The sequence below is a fragment of the Canis lupus genome, chromosome 24 (assembly GCF_048164855.1).
Source record: "Canis lupus baileyi chromosome 24, mCanLup2.hap1, whole genome shotgun sequence".
Classification (NCBI taxonomy): Eukaryota; Metazoa; Chordata; class Mammalia; order Carnivora; family Canidae; genus Canis; species Canis lupus.
Window position 1 is genome coordinate 39442761 of NC_132861.1, and position 19422 is coordinate 39462182.

Sequence of the window (19422 nt, forward strand, 5' to 3'; positions counted from 1 at the left end):
ATCCCCTGCCCTACTTTCCCTAATGGACACACACATTCCAAAGTCTCCAAAGGCTACCATTTCTATTGTTTAGCAATGTCCAAATAACACTGGCAAAGAAGTATGATATACTATTAATAGGGTTAAAAATAGCCAAACAATTGTAATGCAACTGATTTTTAGTGTACCTGTAAAGAAATATAAAGTAATTTGATTATTGAGAGTCCCTCTGATTTGAAAAGTGATACGTTCTACATTTTATTTATTTTTTTTTTTAATTTTTTTAATTTATTTATGATAGTCACACACAGAGAGAGAGAGAGAGAGAGAGAGAGAGAGGCAGAGACACAGGCAGAGGGAGAAGCAGGCTCCATGCACCGGGAGCCCGACATGGGATTCGATCCCGGGTCTCCAGGATCATGCCCTGGGCCAAAGGCAGGCGCCAAACCGCTGCGCCACCCAAGGATCCCACGTTCTACATTTTAAAAGATACAGCATAAGTAAGTCAAGAGTCTGGCTAATTCAATACATTGGGTTAAACTAGTTCAGAGTTTATTCCTGTTACAGACAATCGCTTTTGAACTTTAAGATATATTTGATTCTTTCCATCCACAATCTCCCTCCTAGGTATGGGAACATAATAAGCGGCACAAGTAGCAAAGATTCTTAGAGAGCTGGGTTTCTTTTTTTTTTTTTTTTAATTGAATCATTGATTTTACCAGAACTTGTTTCCAGAAAGAAAAAGAAAAAAGAAAAAAACTCTTGTTTCCATGACATTTAAAAAAAAACAAGCTTTCATGTGGGTCATCTTGATTCTCTTAACAACCTTTTGTTACAGTAGGAAAAGCAACAGAGGATCAAGGAGGCTGACAGTTCAAGGTGCCATAAATAGTAAATTTAAAAGCTGAGGCTTAAAGCGGGGCCTTTGGCACCCTACCTAGCCCACAGGAATGACCATCCTACCATGTTGTAAATTGGATTTCTGTGTTGAAGAATATAGTCGGTGCCATTTCAAAAGTGTATTATTTTACAAGTCAATTTTGTAAGGCACTCCTTCACGTTTTCCAGTATTCTTCATAATTTCCCTGTACTTATAGTCTCACCCACATATTATGTTAAAGAATTCAGGTAACCTCAAAAAAAGTGGGAAAGATATTTCAGAACTGCCCCCCTGCTGTGCTTTTCAAGGCGGCTCAATAGTTCAATTTAAATAAGACTTTCATTTTTTTAAAACTCTTATTCTAGAAAATTAGACCAAAACTAAGTTCTTCATTCTACTGTCTAAAATCTAACTTTAGTCTTGATTGGGGGGCTGTGGGGGGGGGGGGGAAGGGAGAAAGAAAATGAGAATGGGAATATACTGATGTCATGAGCCCAGAAAAGTAAAATCGACATGGAAATCTTGTCTTTGTCTATTTGCCACTCTTCTTCATTTCTATTCTTTAAGCTCAGCAGAGCACCCAAATCTAGGAGGTGTCCCTGCCTGAAGACTCATCCTTGGGCCTGAACTCATCCATCACCCCAAGTGGGTATAGTAAGTAATAGGATCACCAGAAGATCCAGCTAAATCAGCATTTATAATCTGATGTAACATCTGTCCTGGAGAATAAAGTTCATGGAATCAGATAACTTTATAAATTAACCACAACACACAGACCTCAGATTTTTAAAAAATGTGTGTAGAAATCCAACCAAAAACTACAGCACATGAGCAACAAGAGTTTGTCCATTGCAGCTCTAATTACAATTCATAATATGCTCAGTCTCCACCTGCTTACCACAGCCTTATGCAGCAAGTGAGAAAATCAGTTGTGGGAAAGGGTCCTAGAGGAATTAAGACTTCGACATATCCTCAAGTGTTGATAGAATGGATTAAACCGGTGAGACCATATATACCTTTCGGGTTTGATGACTACAGAACTTTGTGAACCATACGTCGATGTCTTATTCAAAGGTAGGTGCTCACTAAATATTTGCTGAATGAATGAGTGAATGTATAAATGGATGAATGCGTATTGCAAAGAAATTTAGGAATTCAAACATGGCCAGAAGAACACAAGTCCTGCTCCAACAACTCATCCAATCCAATCTTCCTGCCATGTCGAGTAGAGATCCATTCATGTCATGTTCCTCTCTGGTTAGAAACAGGAACCACGGGCCCCTTTGGAGTAGTGCCGAAACAGATGAGAAATGGAAGAGCAAGGAAATCCTAGAGCCTCGCTTTCATTTTTCACCTAGTTTCTTGACTTCCAATGTTTCTGCTTATTAAACAGGAAAGAAATTAATTGTTTGTAATTTTCAAAACACTTGCATGTGAACTCATTCCAGACACAGACAGCTTTAAAGGCAAAATCACTAGAGGTTATGTGGTGTACAGGGCCTAGTTACCAAAGGAGGTCACATAAAAATTAAAAAACACTACAGAATAAATAGTCCATGTTGTCCAGGGGGATGAGCAATGCAACCCAAGTAAAAATTAAAACCAAACTGCATACACTCATCAGCATTGCATAGCACATCCGACTCGCTCGCATACAACCAATCCCTCCTGACAGGTGCTGAACTCGGTGCACCCAGCTGAGTTAGTGTGTCTCCAGGGACCCAGGGCCTTGGGCTTTCTCCCTATGCGTTGGCTGTATTCCCTTATGACCATGAAGGCAAATAAACAACCCTTCACAGCACCTTAGACTATGCACGTCTCAAATAAAAGCAATACGGATCTGTGCGTGGCTAACGTTCAGGCCCCCTCACGTGAACAAGTAACCATCTGTCCCAGGTCAGTGCTCCATTTCTAGAACACTGGATCTGATCTTGTGTTTTCGGAAATCGCATTTGCTTTATGCTATATAAAGAATTCTTCTTCTTCTTTTTCTTCACCTTGGACTGGCAGGTGAAGGGGACATTTTGAGATTATCTTCCTTGCCCCAAGATCCTTTTGGCCTGCAAGTGACAAAGAATGGATCCTTTCCTTAAGGGTTCTATTGTTCATGGAGGCGGTTGGCCCTACGGAGGAGTCTGGCAGGCAGGATGGTGGGTGGCTGGTCCGGAGACCCCTGGAAAATCTGCTCAGAAAAGACTGCCGGGGTTCAGGATTGACCACAGTGCGTCCCGTGTCAACATTCGTTTCTGCCTCCAGCTCCTCAAAGCTGTTTTGCGGGCTGAGGATCTTTTCTCTGGCCCCAGGTTGGAGGTGGGGAGAAGGCAGGTGCATCTGGGCCCCCAGGACTGAGCTCCTGTCCTGGGATGAGCAGCCAGGGCTTTTCCCAGAAGTGCCACTAAAGCTGTCTGACACAGGGCTCTCGCCAGACTCTGGGCACTGCAGGGAACCCACCTGGAGCTTCCGGGCCCGGCTCCTTCGGCATCTTGGCTCCAAGGTCCTCCTTGTGGAGACAGGGATCAGCCTGGAGCCCTGGGGAAGTGTGTTGGCTCCCACGGTGCCGTTCAGGAAGGAAAGTTCACCATTCTTAACCCCAAGTCCTGGATTCAGTTGGACCTGAGGGACGAGGGAAAAAGAAACAAATTCAATAGATGTTTTCCATTAACTAAGTGCCAAGAACAGGCCATGTCCCATTCATCCTCTGCCATCCTGTGCCCACAGCAGACTTTCAATAAAGCCAGTTGAAGCGAAGCAGTAAGTACAACGTAATCAGGCGAGGTATCAGTATCAGCTCCAAACATCTCTCTCTCAGAATCCCTAAACTAACATTTGAGAAGACGAAGAATCTGAGAGTCATATGCAACAATATAGTTCCCATAGGTCATGTTGTTCAAAATATGCAAGATGTTCACAGACGTTACTTGGTGGCCTCACTTGAGGTTGCAAATAACTTATTGCCAACTATGCAAAAATAAAAATAAAAAGCCACCAAAACATGTGGTTATAGTCAAGATAAAAACTGGAATAAGAATTCAATCTTACAAAGTCCTTTTTACATCATGCTAATGATATAGATCTTGAGCTATTGCGAGACATGTGGGCACTCCAGGCAGACTCATAATTAGACACCTTCTAAGTCAATATTCTTTAAATTTAGGGGCACCATTTATTTCTAGTATAGGCTATATACAGTGGCATGTGGGAAAACAACAAAGAAATGAGGGAGATTGCCCATGTAGGAGCAGTGGTGTCTTCTTAATCCCTAGCCGTTCCATTCTGGTTTTATTTTTACTTTTTTAAAGATTTTATTTACTTACTCATGAGAGATTCAGAGAGAAAGGCAGAGACATAGGCAGAGGGAGAAGCAGGATTCCTGTGAGGAGCCTGATGTGGGACTTGATCCCAGGACTCCAGGATCACGACCTGAGCCAAAGGCTGATGCTGAACCACTGAGCTACCCAGGTGTCCCTCCATTCTGGTTTTAAACTTAGAGATCTTACTCAGCAGAACTGCCACTCTAGAGTTAAGTGCTCTTTCCCTCCACAAACTAGATTTCACTGGCCCATCTTCCATCCTTGGCCTCTTGGGAGCCTCATCCCCTACTCATTATGCAAAACTCTTGCCCATGAGATTTCTGGAAAAGACAGTTTTCTCTATCTTGTCAGTAGCTCTTAGAAATTGGTATCCAGGATCCACCCCTGCCTGGCCCAGTCCTTAATCAAATATCAAAAAGGGTGGTACAAAAGAACCTTAAGTGCATATACTGAGTGAAAGAAGCCCATCTGAAAAGTCTACATACTGTATGATTCCTACTATTTGACATCTGGAAAAGGCAAAACTATGGAGACCATAAACAGGTTAGTGGTCGCCAGGGGCTAGAGGGGAGGGAGGGATGAACAGGCAGAGAATGAGGATTTTTAGGCCAGTGAAGCTACTCTGTATGATACTTCAATGGGGGATACATGTCATTACACACTTGTCAAAACTGTTAAAATGTACAATAGCAAGAGTGAACTCTAATATAATCTATGGACTCTGGGCAATAATGATGTTTCTATGCAGGTTCATCAATTGAAACAAAGGCACCACCCTGGTGGGATGTTGACAGTGGGGGAGGCTGTGCCTGTGAGGGGTAGGGGAGGGAACATATGGGACTCTCTGTTCCTTCTGCTCCATTTTGCTGTGAACTTAGCACTGCTCTAAATATTTTTTTTAATTTATTGCCAGAAAATAAAAAGAAGGAAGGAGGCAAGAATTTATTTATCTCACCAGGCAAGAAGGAAGAAATCAGAACAGTAAGAAAGCAGGTCTAGAAATGAATAAATCACCACACATGTGCATATGGTACGTGATACATTTATATGGCCTCCCCTCAAATTTTCTCTGATAGAAATGATGGAGTAACCATTCCAAACTGCAGAAAACAAAAAAGCTGCTTCCATCAATTCCTTTAGCATAGAGGCTGACAAATGTTCTCTGTAAAGGGCCATACAATCAGTATCTGAGGCCCTGTGGACCTATGGCCTTTCTCGCCATGACTAAAATCTGCTGCAGAGCAGCCCATGGACAATGTGGTAAGTGGGTGTAGCTGAGTTTCAGTCTTGTGCAATTTTCACGTGTCGTGACATTTTTCCCCCAACCATTTAAAAATGGAAAAACTAATCTTAGCTCTGGGGGCCTTCCACCTCTGAGGGACTCAAACTGCATGCTCTTTTCTGCTCCAACACTCAGTTCTCTACATCAGCTCTTCGACATCAACAGCTCCTTCTATGTCAACTGGAGTCCAAAGACTCTCACTTCATCCATTTCCTTGCCAATATCTCCAATTCCCCTCTGCCACTCCCTTTCTATCAAAGCTTCCCTCCAGACCTCTCACCTCCAGGTCCATCTGCATGCCCACATTCTCTGAATTTGTGTTTTGAACTTCAAGCTGTCCAAGAAATGCACATGGCTGTTCAGAGTGACATCCCTGTGAAGGTGTGGCTTTCCACTTAGCCCTGCCTCCCCGCCAGTCCTGTCTCCTTAGCCACCTGTCCTTTCGCCATAGGCAGTTGTTTCAAACCTCAAGAACTGTCCTCAAACCTTCAGTCGTACAACCTCCCCACAACCTCCCAGCCGAAGGTCTCACCATCTAGATTAGAGAGAAAACAAAAGTCACAAGCTAGCAACTCTCTGTTGCCTGCTGCCCAACACATCTGGAACGTTCCCATCCTCTCCACAAGAAAAGGGACCGGTCTGTCTGCACTGTGAATTCCTGGCCACCCCAGCTTATCAATGATTCATTTTCTCCCACTTTGTTATCTTGTTTCTCCAATCTTTTTCTCTTCCTGGTGCTCTGCTCACTCCTTTGCAACAGCAATTAAACCTACTCAAGTTTTTCTTGAATAAAGCATTCTTTCCCCCGCTATCCCCTCCAGCTCCGTCTCTCCTCTCCCTCACAGCCAAGCCTCTCTATAAAATTCATCCACACTCATTTATCCTGTTAACCACCCCCCACCCATTTCCCCTACCCACACCACTGACTCTCCTTCCTACCAAGACATGGAAATTGCTCTTGCCAAGATCATCCACAATCAACTTCCTTGTCATCCATTGTTACCGGAGCTTTGGTAGAATTTTACAAGGCTGACTGTTCTCCTTTACATTTGAAGTCTTCTTCTTTTTAAGCTTTTATGTCAACACATTCTTCTAAATTTTCTGCTTCTTTTCCATCTACCCCTTCTTGGTTTCTATTGAAGGAGCCTCTTCCCCTGTCAGTTCATTATACGTTGTGTTTCTTCAGTGCTGACCTGAGTCCTCTTCTCTTTGCATACCCTCCCAGAGCAATCTCATGGGCACCCATGCCTTCAATTACTATTTAAATGATGAAAGCTCCCCAAAGCATAACTACAGTTCAAACCAGTTTTTTAAGCTTATACTTATCTATCCAACTGTCTTCCAGGCACCAGCTACTCAAACTCAACATGTCCAAAATTGAACTCATTTCCCCTCTGTGCTAATTCTGTTCTGTTTAGTCTTTTTCCCTTTCTTCGAATACATCAGCTCCGTGTTAGTCAAGCAAGAACGTCATTTTTTCTTCTTCATCTTCATGTTATCCATTCCCGTGGACTCTGCCTCACAGAGATCTCTCAGATCTTTCTGTGTCTCCATGTACAAGGCCATTAACCCTAGGTTAGGCTCTCACATCTCTCGTCTGAATTATTGCAATGGTCATATGATAAGGCCCCCATGCTCTCACCTCCCTCCAATCCCTTCTCCACTCCACTACAAGAGGAGCTTCAAAAACAGTTTTCATCATGTCACCTTCCTGCTTCAGATGGCTCCCTACTCTTCTTGAAATAAAAATCTAAGCCCTTAAAATGTCCTATCACACCATCGACAATCTGCCCCTTCTTCCTCCAGCCTGGTCATTTACCACTTCCTCCCTTTTAGGCTCTAGTTGTCGAAATTGAACTTCTTGGATATTATTTGCTCTTTCCTAGTTCCAGTGTTTGTGTATATTATTTCCTTTGTCTGAAATATGTCTCCTCTAACCCTTTTTCCTAAAAACCCATGGCCAATGCCAGCTTCTACATCATTTCTGCTTGGAAGCTTTCTTGATATCACTAAATCTGGGGTGGGTCTCCTAAATATTGGCTCTGTCACTTATTAGTTGTTGGATTTTAGACAAGTTACCTAATCTTCCTAGGCCTGTTTCTAAGGAGATAATCCTAAATACCAGCATCAGAGAGTTGTAAAAAGGATTAAATGATAACAGTGCCTAGGACATAGTAGTGCTAAATACAAGTTGATCATTATCATAGTAATTAGTATTATTATTAGATCTTCTAGAAGCCTTACCATATTATAGTAGTTACCACACTGTTAAGCATCTGCCCACTTACTTTTCTGTATCTTCCTCTAAACTTGTCATCTGGAAGAAGGATTGTATGCATCTTCTTCGTTGTTGTAACTCCAGTACCTAGCATGTTGTAGGTAATCACTAGATGTCTTTTGGATATATAAGTAAAGCTTAATACCTAAGAAAATATAAATTTTTACACGTAGAAATGTATGGAAGTGTAGAATGTATGAATTGGGCCCCTAATTATTTGACATTAGGTAGATATAAAGTCTTATCTAGAAAATTCAAAAAGACTTTCATCATTTGGTTGGCCATTTCTGCAAACTTTTAAAGAGAAAGAAATATCAACTTTCCTTCCTTATAGAAAGGTCTAAGATCCTTAGACCACATAGCACAACTGAATATAAATAACATTATTAATGCAGAAATGCAGATGTGTGCAGATAGAGTGAAGAATTTCTAGGAGAAACATAATGCTGGGTGATTGAGAGAGATCCCTTGAGGGAGAAGAAAAGCTCCTCTTGCCAAAAAAAATAAATTGAAACTCATTTGTAGGAATTCTGATCATTTAGAGCTCATCTTTCCAAGAAATATTTGTAAAATATTACAAATTGAGAGCTAGCATTTTCAAGTTTCAGGGAATGTTAGCAGTTATCTTGATGAATAGAATGATCATTTGTCACCCATTTGACTCTGAACACTTGAGAAACAAGAGAATATACATCACTGAAAAATGATGAAGCTGTTTAAGAACAGATTCACATCATGAAGGGAAAATAATATTGTCTCTTACTAGAAGTGACTGTAAGAGATAGCAAAAGAGAATTTTTCCTACATTGAGAAAAAAATTAAATGGAACTAAATTATACATATAATAAGAAACATCAAAACAGGCCAAACTTGCCTACCAAAGAGTTGAAACCACTCCTTTATAATTAATTGATCTTTAGATTAAAATCACTTACTCTAACTGATTAACCAAAACCACTGGTGTTAACCTGCTTTTCAATAAGAGTGAAAAACTTCTAAGTCATAGCCTCCAAATGTTCTTTCAGGGAGTATTGAGTGAGATGAAGAGCAGGGATGGGAGTGTGTGTGTGTGTGTGTGTGTGTGTGTGCGCGTGCGCGCGTGTATGTGCGTGTGTTGCTGCATGGGGTACATTAGGGATGTGGATAGAGAATGGAATAGAAACAGAGGAGGAACAAAGGGAGGAATAGAGTCTGAGTGTGTACAGCTGAGAGATTTCAACAGAAGAAAATGAATTACTTTTTTCATGAGAGGCTATGTTCTTTCATTTTTCAATAGCTAATGAAAAACATAAGGACACCTTAGCTAAATGTCTGTTGATAAAATGAAAAGAATCACATGCTTGCTTACACCAATCTAGCTTCTGGAATATACACCTTTTTCTGAAGAGACAGACTTATTTCCTGAAAACAAGCAGTCAATCAACCCATGTTTCAGAACAGCTGTCTACTTACTAGTCTACTGGAAATAGACATTTACAACAAAATACCAAAAAGATGAAGAGAGTCATAAACTCCCAAATTATATGGTACAAGAATACAAAAATATGTAATCAGTTATGTATTACAAAAATTTCCACGTAAAATGTACACCAAATGGGAGTGAATGTGCACTTGAGCTTCACGGCAGATTCCACAGAGAAATTACTATCTGAGCAGAGCCTTGAAGGATGGATAAGTAAAAAGTAAGAGAAAAACACCTCTGGACAAGCGGCAGCTTAGGCAAAACATAGATGCAGATATCCATAAAATGGAATATGTTCAACTTAAACAAGAATGAAACTCTGACACATGCTACACGGATAAACCTTGAAAATATTATACTGAGTGAACCAAGCCAGACATAAGGGTGAATGTTACATCATTCCACATATGGAAGGCCTAGGAGAGGCAAATTTATAGGAACAGAAAGAAGAATAGAGGTTACCAGGGACAGAGGGAGGAGAGAATAGTGGGTTATATGGTGTAATAGGTACAGAGTTTCTATTTGGTGTGATAAAAAAAGTTCTGGAAACAGACCGTGGTAATGGTTGCACAACATTGTAAATGTACTTAATGGCATTGAATCCAAGACTTAAAAGTGGTTCAAGTGATAAATTTTATGCTCTGTGTATCTTATGACAAAAAAAAAAAAAAAAAAAAACCTGGGTGTAGGAGTGAGCCTAGAGCTCTGTAAAGAAAGTTGGGATAGCCATAAACTTAGCAATCATTTAAAGATATATTCAACTGTGATGTGCTGGATAAAAGAGGATGCCTGGAGCAAGACTGAAGAGTTAGAATGAAGAGTTAGAATGTTGTAATAATAATGCACATTTAAAGCTACTTGGGCTGAACAAAGGAAGGCAGAAAAGGAATGTCCCCAAAGGAAAACTACAATAGTTGGGTGTGACTGAATGTGGGGCTTCTGGAAAAAGGGGCTTTAATAGTGATGATGTTTCAAAGCCAGAGAAAATGAAGAGACAGTGGCCAGAGCTGGAGAACATGGGAGAGAAGTTGACTTAGATTTTGCTTGGACTGAATGTAAGGTGAGGATGAGACATTACGTTCAAATCATCTTACAGGGGGCTAGAAATAAGCTAAATAAACAAATAAATAAGCTAAAGCTCAACAGCTAGAGATGCAAACACAGAAGTAAGGAGGACAGATGATATTAAATCCACAGGACGCTCTGTATTTCTTAATCTTAGGGAAATTTTTAGTCAAGGACAGCAGTTCTCAACTTCTCAAACTTCTCAGCAGTTCTCAAACTTCACCCCTCCCCCCCAGAGGCATTTGACAAGGTCTGGAGGCATCTTGGTTGTCAAAACTAGGATGCAGGGTATTGAGGGGTCGTTGTTACTGGCATCTAGTGGCAGAACCAACAATGCTGCTAACATGAGCAATGCACAGGACAGTCCTCCACAATGAAGAATCATCTAGTCCAAAATGTCAATACCACTATAGATGAGAAAACCTGATTCAGGGACAGGAAGAAAAAGGTGAGGGTTTGGGAAGAAATAGCAAAGGGATAGCCAGACAGAGAAGAGAAAATGCTGAGTTAAAGAGCTGGGTTATTGAAGCCTCCAGAGGAGAGACTTTCGAGGCAGGAGCAGTCAGCATTTACTGATGCTGGTGGTCTTAGAGCAAAAACACTTCCAGCATCTGTACATGAGGTGAGGACGCAGGGCAAAAAGCAGCCCCCAAAGATAGGAGAGACAGACAGACAAATACAGAAAATCACAGCTTCTCAGAGCAGAGACTCATAAGTGGAAGCCACAGCAGGAACCAGCGCCAAGCAAGGAAAACCTCAACTATCACTGAGGAATGCTAGAAGGCTCAGTGTAGATAACTCTGTGAGTTAAAAACTCCAGGGGGTCTCAGTCACAGAGGGGCCCTGCAAACTTGTGAGATTTCCCTCCAGGAGCTTGACCAGATGCTCGCAATAAATAGCAGAGAAAAATCTCTTTGTCTTTCTGGAAGGGAAGGAGAAAAAGTACCACTTTTAAATCCACCAGAAAACTGTGTCCTGCTCTCAGAGTAAACTAGTTAAGCAAAAGTTAACCCTGATAGGTACTATCGGAGCCTAACTGACCCAGGGGAAGGGAAATACTCAATTCCAACTGATTCTAGCCACCCTCTCCTGCCAAAGGAGGAAGAAAAAAATTTTTAAAATACTGGTGAATTCACAGTCCCAGGCACAGACTCACTAAAAGACTGTGTGCAATGTAATCATAGAATGCTGTCCCTCCCCCAACTGTTCACCACCACATTACAAAAGGCCTATTTTCAGCAGTTCCTTTTACCTGCTACATCATGTCTGGCTAGCAAAAGCAAAACAAAAAAAGAAGGCATACTAAAAGGTAAAAAATACAATTTGAAGGGACAGGTTAAGCATCAGAACCAGGCATAGCAGAATTGCAGGAATTATCAGGCCAGGAATTTGAAACAGCTATGGTTAATGTACTAGGAGCTCTAATTGATAAAGTAGACAGCACGCAAGAACAGATGGGCAATATTAACAGAGATAGAAACCCTAAGAAAGAATAGAAAGAAACACTGGAGATTAAAAAACAACGACCACAACTGCCTTTGATGGGCTTACTAGTAGACTGGACAGGGCTGAGGAAGGAATCCTGAGCTTGAGGGGACCTCAAAAGAAACGTTCAAAACTAAAAATCAAAGAGAACAAAGACAACAATCTAGAACAGAATATCCAAGGACAGTGAGACAACCACCAAAAGTGTAACAGATGGATAATAGGAAGACCAGAAGGCAGGAAAGAGAGAAAGGAAACAGAAGCAGTATTTGAAATAACAAAAACTGAAAATCTATCCCAAATTAATGTCAGAAACGAAACCACAAATCCAGGAAGCTCAGAGAACACCAAGGATAAAAATTCCGCAAAAGCTACACCTTGACACATTGTTTTCCAGACTACAAAAATCAAAGATAAAGAAAAAAATCCTAAGACACCAGAAAAAAAAAAAAAAAAGACAAGAGTGGGGTGTTTGCATGGCTCAATCAGTTGAGCATCCAACTCTTGTTTCCCCGCTCAGGCCGCCATCTCATGGATGGTTAGATCGAGCCCTGTGTCAGGCTCTGTGCTCAGCAGGGAGTCTGCTTGAAGATTCTCTCCCTCTGCCCCTCCTCCCACTTGAGTGCTCTCTCTCTCTCTCTCTCAAATAAATTTTAAAAATTGTAAAAAAAAAAAAAAAAAGACACAAATCGCATCTCACCTTTCAACAACTATGCAAGCAAGAAAAAAATGGAGTGGAAATACCAACATAGAATTTCGCATCCTATAAATTCTCCTTCAAAAGTGAAGGAGATTCAAGGCCTCAAACAAAGAGAAATTGAAGGGATTTGTTTGCCAGGAGGCCTGCCTTGCAAGACACATCACAGGTCTTTGGAGAGAAGCAAAATAATATGGTCAGAAGCTTGAAAGGAAGAGCACTGAAGAAGAAATAAGTGAAGGTAAATGCAAAACTTCCATTTTTCTCATTCTTCATTGATCTAATGAAAAAGTTTATTTAAAATAATAACACCATATTCTATATGTTGGCAAATTGAACACCAATAAAAAATAAATTTATAAAAAAAATAACACCAACAGTGTGTTTAATTATGTAGGTTTATGTTTATATCATATGTTAGCACCAGATGTACATAGAAAAGAGGAGAGACCTCAAGTCAATAATCTAAGTTTCCACCTTAGAAAACTAGAAAAAGAAAAGCATATTAAATCCAAAGTCAGCAGGGGGGCCTGTGTGACAGCCAGTCGGTTGAGTGTCTGATTCTTGCTTTCAGCTCAGGTCATGATCTCAGGGTCGTGAGATTGAGCTCCGGTGCCAGGCTCCAGGCTCCGCACAGAGTCTGCTTGTCCCTCTCTCTCTGCGCATACTCTCTCTCGCTCTCTTTCAAGCAAACGAACAAATAAATAAAATCTGCCCCCAAAAGTCCAAAGTAAGCAGAAGAAGGGATAATGGGAATTAGAGCAGAAACCAGTGAAATTTAAAGCAGGAAATCAATAGATTGATTTTTGGAGGAAGAACTTGTTCTGGGGGAGAGGTGTGGATTCTAACTCAGGTACCAGTTGTAGAGGATTCAGAGGTGAGGCCAAGGACTGGAGGAAGGATATGCAGGCATGAGTTCTAAGTCTTTCAGCAGAATAAACTGGGAAGAGCTGCCCGGAAGGATGGCTGATGACCAGTGTCTGTTGTTGAGACTCAGTATCCTGGGTTGTATTGATGCGGGGTCATGTACTGGCATAACTGAACTGTCTAGGTCCATGAACAAGACGCCCCCACTGTGGAACAGGAGTGGAGGTGAATGTGAACTTTCTCACTTCGTTCATCTTGGGAGGCAGTCAACCATTGTTTTTTTTTTTTAATAATAAACTTATTTTTTACTTGTGTTCAATTTGCCAACATACAGAATAACACCCAGTGCTCATCCCGTCAAGTGCCCCCCTCAGTGCCCGTCACCATTCACCCCCACCCCCCACCCTCCTCCCCTTCCACCACCCCTAGTTCATTTCCCAGAGTTAGGAGTCTTTATGTTCTGTCTCCCTTTCTGATATTTCCTACCCCTTTCTTCTCCCTTCCCCTCAGTCTACCCTTGTTAAGAAAGACTTGGAAGGTGGGCCCTCAAGGGGCTAAGAGGCAACCTCCCTTCTCTTGCTATGTGCTTGGCCTGGAGCCTCTCCTGGTGACGGGTGTGGAGAACACACAGAGGAGACCTGGGAAAGGATCTCAAGGTCACATCTTGGCCAATGAGCTCTGAATGGTGACACCCAGAGGTGCTTGTAATTCACCTTCCCTGTACAGAATCTTTTGTTGTTTTCCCCTTTTATCCTAAAACTTTCAGAAAGATCTTATTGAAAATTGCAGCCTGGTTTCAATAGCGTTGTGGAGACATTGGCAAGGACATGCCCATAAGTGCAGGGCGGTGGTGGCCGCAGTTGCCAGTGGAGGAGAGCTGGCCCTGCAGCCTGTGCCAGTCTTCTAGGGGTTATTGGCAACACAACCGGGGAACGATGGTCTGGTGAGGAGAGACCTAAGGTTTTTTCAGTGCAACTGAGAAATTGCATCTTAGGGACTATGGCACACCACCAAGTGACATACTGGCTTCTGTGACATCATAATCTTTACCTCCTTTCTCGCTGCTCCTTCTCACATTCCTTCACTCATTCTTCTTCTCTTTCTCACTCCTGGAGTGTGGATGTTTTGTAGGCTCTGCCTTCATCTCTTCTCATTCTACCCTCTGTTCCTTGATACTAGCACTTCTTCCCAGCGCTTCAACCATCACCCCCAATCTATGTCCCCAGGCCAAGTTCCAGCTCCCAGAGGCCACCTGACTGGGTATATCTTCCTGAATGACCTGCAAGCATCTTAAACTCAGTGCGTCCAGACTCATCAGCACCTCCTTCTTTTCTACCCCTACATCTAATTCATTTCCAAATCTGTTAAGTCCAACCCTGAAATATAGTTCATATTTAACCTCACGCTTCTATTGTGGGTCCCCTTACTCTAAACTTTGCTGGTTCCTATTGGATGACTGAAGTCACTCTGGATGCGTCAGTCTAGCACTCATCCGATCTACTCTACATGGTGGTACCAGGGTTATCATTCTAAACTGTATACTACAGACTATCTGCCATTTCTTGAAAAACATTAATAAATGCCTCTCTAATGCCTGTTGTATGTCCTCCTGTTCTCATACTCAGTGGGCCAACAAGCATTCTCCTAAACTCCTTTGAGCTCTCCAGCCGCTCACCCTGCTACCCCCAGTTCGGTCACCCTCCAAGTGGCACATCCTTCAAACAACTTTTCCAAACTTGGTCAAATTAACACTTTCTGTCCCTACACTCAAGGTGGGGACAGAGAATTTACCATAGGCCACTTGCCATCCCAGGCACTTGTGGGAAATCAGGCCTCCCATCAGCCTATAAAGGCAGTGTGACATCACACAGAACCCCTAGCCAAAGGACACCTGTGGGAAAAACACAGGGACAAAGGAGGACTGCTAGAGAGGGAAGGGAGGAATTAGCCTACCATACATTTGCAGCCGTTAAGAACTAAGACAAATGGAGGACAGGGCCTAGAACAGGCCTGGCCCAGGATAGGCACTCAGGAAGAGTATTTGGTGAATGAAGAAACATGGACATATTTGATCATTTATTGATACATTCATTCATTTACTGAGCATCCACTATGTACCCTAAAGTCACTCTCATCACAAATAAACATTCTAGACTCTGAGAAGCATCTGGCCATCTGCGCTGACAGGAGAAAAGAATTGTTCACCGTGTGCACCTGGTGAGATGGCTAGTGGCCTTCTTACACACGCAATCATCGCATTGCTTCTGCGCCATCTCCTACAGTTTCTACTTTACAGAGCACCTCCATTTACATTCTCTTTTCTGATCCTCAGAACAAATTCTACGTGTCAGCGTCACTCACAGCCTCCATCAGTGACTGCTGATTGCAGTGAGGATAAAACAGAAGCTAGTTAGCCAGGCTCCGGTTCATTCACACAAGAATGTGGTTGGCCTACCGTGTGCCAGACACTGTTCTAGGTCCTGAGAGTACAAAAGTGGATGAAGAGCTTCCTGCCCTCATGGAGCTTATCTTCCAGTGGCTGACCATAGTCCTGATGATGTAGTCTCCAGCCACCTGCTCATCTTCCCCTGAGCCCCTCTTTTTACCCCAGCCACAGAGAACCTCAGGCAGTGTTCTGCACATGCCCTGTTAAGGAAATGCCACCACATGCTTCTCTTTGGAAGAGACCGTGGGTGACCCTTCTCCATCTGGCTACTTCCTTCTGGGCTGTCCAGCCTCGGCAGGCCCAGGTATCACTCCTCAGGAAGCTTTGCCCATGACACGCCCCCCGCGGGTCTAGCATGCCCACACATGTCCATTCTGGCCTTCAAGAAAGGTTATTCGTGGAGAGGTTAATTAGTGGTTTTCCCTTGAATGGGTATTATTTCCTTTCTTTTGGCCAACATCAGTCATCTGGGCCACCCTGCATTTGTTCCCCTACTGATCTTCACTGGCGGCCCTCACTCTTCCCTGGGAGTCCCAGGAGGGCCTGACTCCACAGGCAATCCAGCAGAGCCTCTGCCTCAGAACTACACCACACCATACAACCCCATTCCCTTGGATGCAATAATTGGTTTAGAGGAGAGGAGAATCTGATCCAAGTTGGGAGGCTTGATCTGAAAAATAGGAACAGTTAAAAATGTGCCCCCTGCTGCACACACATATGAAATGTTTGTTCCACAGTGAGCTTGATTTTAAATGCTAGAGATTAACCAAGGCTGAAGGAGAAACCTTAGATGCCTTAGAAATTGCTGAGTTAAATCAGAGGCAACTAAGAGAAACAGTGCCTGTCCACCTTGGGTGACAGGTAAATAATTGAGAAATCATTTCATAAGGAATCCATCTGATTCAAACTCAAGGCAGATAATAAAATTAAAGGGAAAGACTATTCATCTTCTATCCTGTTATTATTACTTGACCCAACAGGCCTTAAAGGGGTTACTGACCTTTTCTTAAGGACAGAAGCCACAGAACATTTTGCTGTGGTGTCATGTACACCGCCCTGCCTGCACTCACTTACACACACTTGCACACCCACCAAGCACTGGACGATAATGGGTAACTGTCTGGGTTTTGGAGCTGAGTAGATACTTCCTTACCTGTGTCTTGTGTCTTAGGCAATTAACTGAGTAGCTCAGTTTTCTCATCTGCAAAATGGGAGGAACAGTGCCTCCCTAGGTTGTTATAAGAATTAAATAAAGCAATCCATGTAACAACCCTTAGCCTAGGTCAGAACAGATAGCAATAGCTAAAATTGCATTCTGGGCATAACCTTAAGCACTTGAAGCATGACGTCGTTCTGTGCGGCTGACCACCCACACTCTAGGAAGATGCTACTCCTCCCTCCATTGTGCTAATGAAGGAATCGAGGCTTAGCCAGGCAGCTACTAGGTGCCAGGCCCAACTGCCACGAAACACTCGGCGAGGGACGACACATGGTAGCGATCATGATTGTGCCTGGCTTAGATGGGATGCTTACAGGAGAAACCTTTAAAATCAAGATTTTCTTTTTAAACTAAGGAGCTCTAATCATCAAATTAGATTGGGGATAAAATTGATAGTGATACAAGCTGCTTAAACATTAAGTCACCAGGGGAAAAATATGAAGTCAACAGGACTACAAACTTAACATCTCCAACCACAGTTAACAACTTCAGCTTCCTTAGGTCGGATGGAAAAGCTTACACTACTCCTGAACCCAAAGCCGTGGGCAAAGTATTTGCATACAGTTTCAAAGGGACAAGCTGAGAAATGGGATGTCCTCTGATTCTCCTGCGAACCACTTGCACCACTTGCGTGAGCTCACGGGGCGTGAACTCCATTATCTGGCAGATGAGGGGATTTTATTAGATCAGTGCCTCTCAGCCCTGACACTACATATTTGAGTCACCCCAGGCGCCCCCAGAGATGCTGATCTCACCGGCCTGGGGTGCAGGCCCATGGGAATTTTTGCAAGCTCCCCAGGGATTCTGATGTGCAACCGAAGCTGAGAACCGCTGCATTCGATCATCACTAAGGCCCATCTCAGAGGTCAAACCACACAGCTCCATGCGCATCTATAAAGATCAGAGGCAAAACAGGAATGAATACCTGAAGCAGAATCTTGTTGCCATCATAGTCCTGTGTTTGCCACCTGGTGCGGCTGATGGGGACGCACGGATGAGGTAGGAGAGGCACCAGCTGGCCGATCTCTTGAACCTTGAACTGCAGCACCGAAGACTCTTTGGGGTCCACTGACACTCCAAGGGGCAGCTGCTTGAGCGACAACTGCAGAGCAAAGCTCTCGGTGGCGTAGAGCACAAAGAAACAGAAGTTGCTCTTCTGCAACGTGGCTTCCTTCTGCAGGATCAGCTCATAGAGCCTGATGGCGTCCTCGTAGTTGTCAAAGCTGCAGTAGAGGGTGACTCTCAGGATCTCGGTGCCGCGGTGCACCTGCCTCACGCCCCACACGGGCATCTGGCTGTCCAGACTGTAGAACTCCTGATTGGCAAGGATGTAGGGACACGGCCTCCCCTGGGCGCTCGGGGCGGGGTAGCACTGCCACGGCCAGCGCCCTAGGGAGTCAAGAACCCGAAAGAGCCGCTCCTCCCCGAGGCTCTCGTGCAGGAAGAGCAAAACAGACATCCCCGGGAACCGTGACCGCCTGGAGTGGCACTTGTCGTAGTATTTCACCGGACTGCCCCGCTCTGACACCAGGAAGGGTCGGACGTCTGGGCAAATGCAGGCCAGGAGCTGATCCAGGGTTTGCTGCAGAAGCGAGCCTTGGCCAGAGCTGGCCAGGAGGTGGATGGTCATGGCCAGGGGCTCCGGGGCCCCGTCCATTCTGGAAGGCGAACGAGGGGGATCGAAGGAAGCAAGCGCGGGGGGCCCGCTGCGGAGCCGTGACCCGGCCGGAGACCTGCGGCCCCTTCAGAGCAGAGCTCGGAGCCCGGGCCCCGCTTGCGGGGGGCCACACGGCCAGAGTCCACGCGGATTGGGGCCCGCCAGCCGTGGGGCCCGTGTCATCGGGCTCGCCCGGCGTGTAACTGCGGGTTGGCTTGTCCAGGCCCAGCCCTGGGTTTCTGTTTGACCTAAAAACCTATAATCCTGAGAACCACCCAAGTGGGTGGTTCTTGCAGACACTCAGTAAAGGAAATGACCAAGCAGAAAGGAACACGAGGCCGTGGGCTCGGTGGGGCTGATTGCAATCTGTTTGGTTGAAAAGACATCCATTTTATGAGCCCACAATGGGCTCTGATTTCCTCCTTGCATCTCTCTGTGTTTACAGTAGCCTGCCAGGCCACCTGAACACAATGACCGCTTTAAAACAATTCTCGAAACTTGTCCCCTGGCCAGGATTTTTTTTCCCCCTTTGTCTTTTTTTTTTGTTACAGGACAACTGATGCTGGCAGTGAAGAGAAGACACTGTATCTAAATGATACTGAGCGTTCCCTGCAGATGATTTGCTGTGATGCGAAGCCTGAGCGCATGTACTAAAATGTTGCAAAAAAAAAAAAAAAAAAAAGAAAAAGAAAAAAAAAGTCGCAAAACAAACAAAATTCCCCCTTTATTCATGCTGATTCTTCAGGAAGAGTGAGAGCTTCCGAACGTGGACAGTAGGATTGCTCAGATCTATT

General features: G+C 43.7%; 1 protein-coding gene across 1 annotated transcript; it reads right to left on the bottom strand.

Annotated features, from left to right (window-relative positions):
• Positions 1 to 509: 509 nt before the first annotated feature.
• FAM124B (family with sequence similarity 124 member B) lies at positions 510 to 19140 on the bottom strand. The gene is made up of 2 exons (XM_072796427.1): positions 17897 to 19140; positions 510 to 3472 (listed from the first exon to the last, which is right to left on the bottom strand). Exons 1-2 carry the CDS (start codon positions 18626 to 18628, stop codon positions 2822 to 2824), a joined length of 1383 nt encoding a protein of 460 aa, XP_072652528.1. The 5' UTR covers positions 18629 to 19140; the 3' UTR covers positions 510 to 2821.
• Between the last annotated feature and the right edge of the window lie 282 nt (positions 19141 to 19422).

Excerpts from the sequence above, each read along its gene's own strand:
- FAM124B (XM_072796427.1), bottom strand. The coding sequence starts at position 18,628 with ATGGACGGGGCCCCGGAGCCCCTGGCCATGACCATCCACCTCCTGGCC. Across the intron at positions 3,473-17,896 it reads GCAACAAGATTCTGCTTCAG|GTCCAACTGAATCCAGGACT; the intron begins GTATTCATTCCT and ends CTCGTCCCTCAG.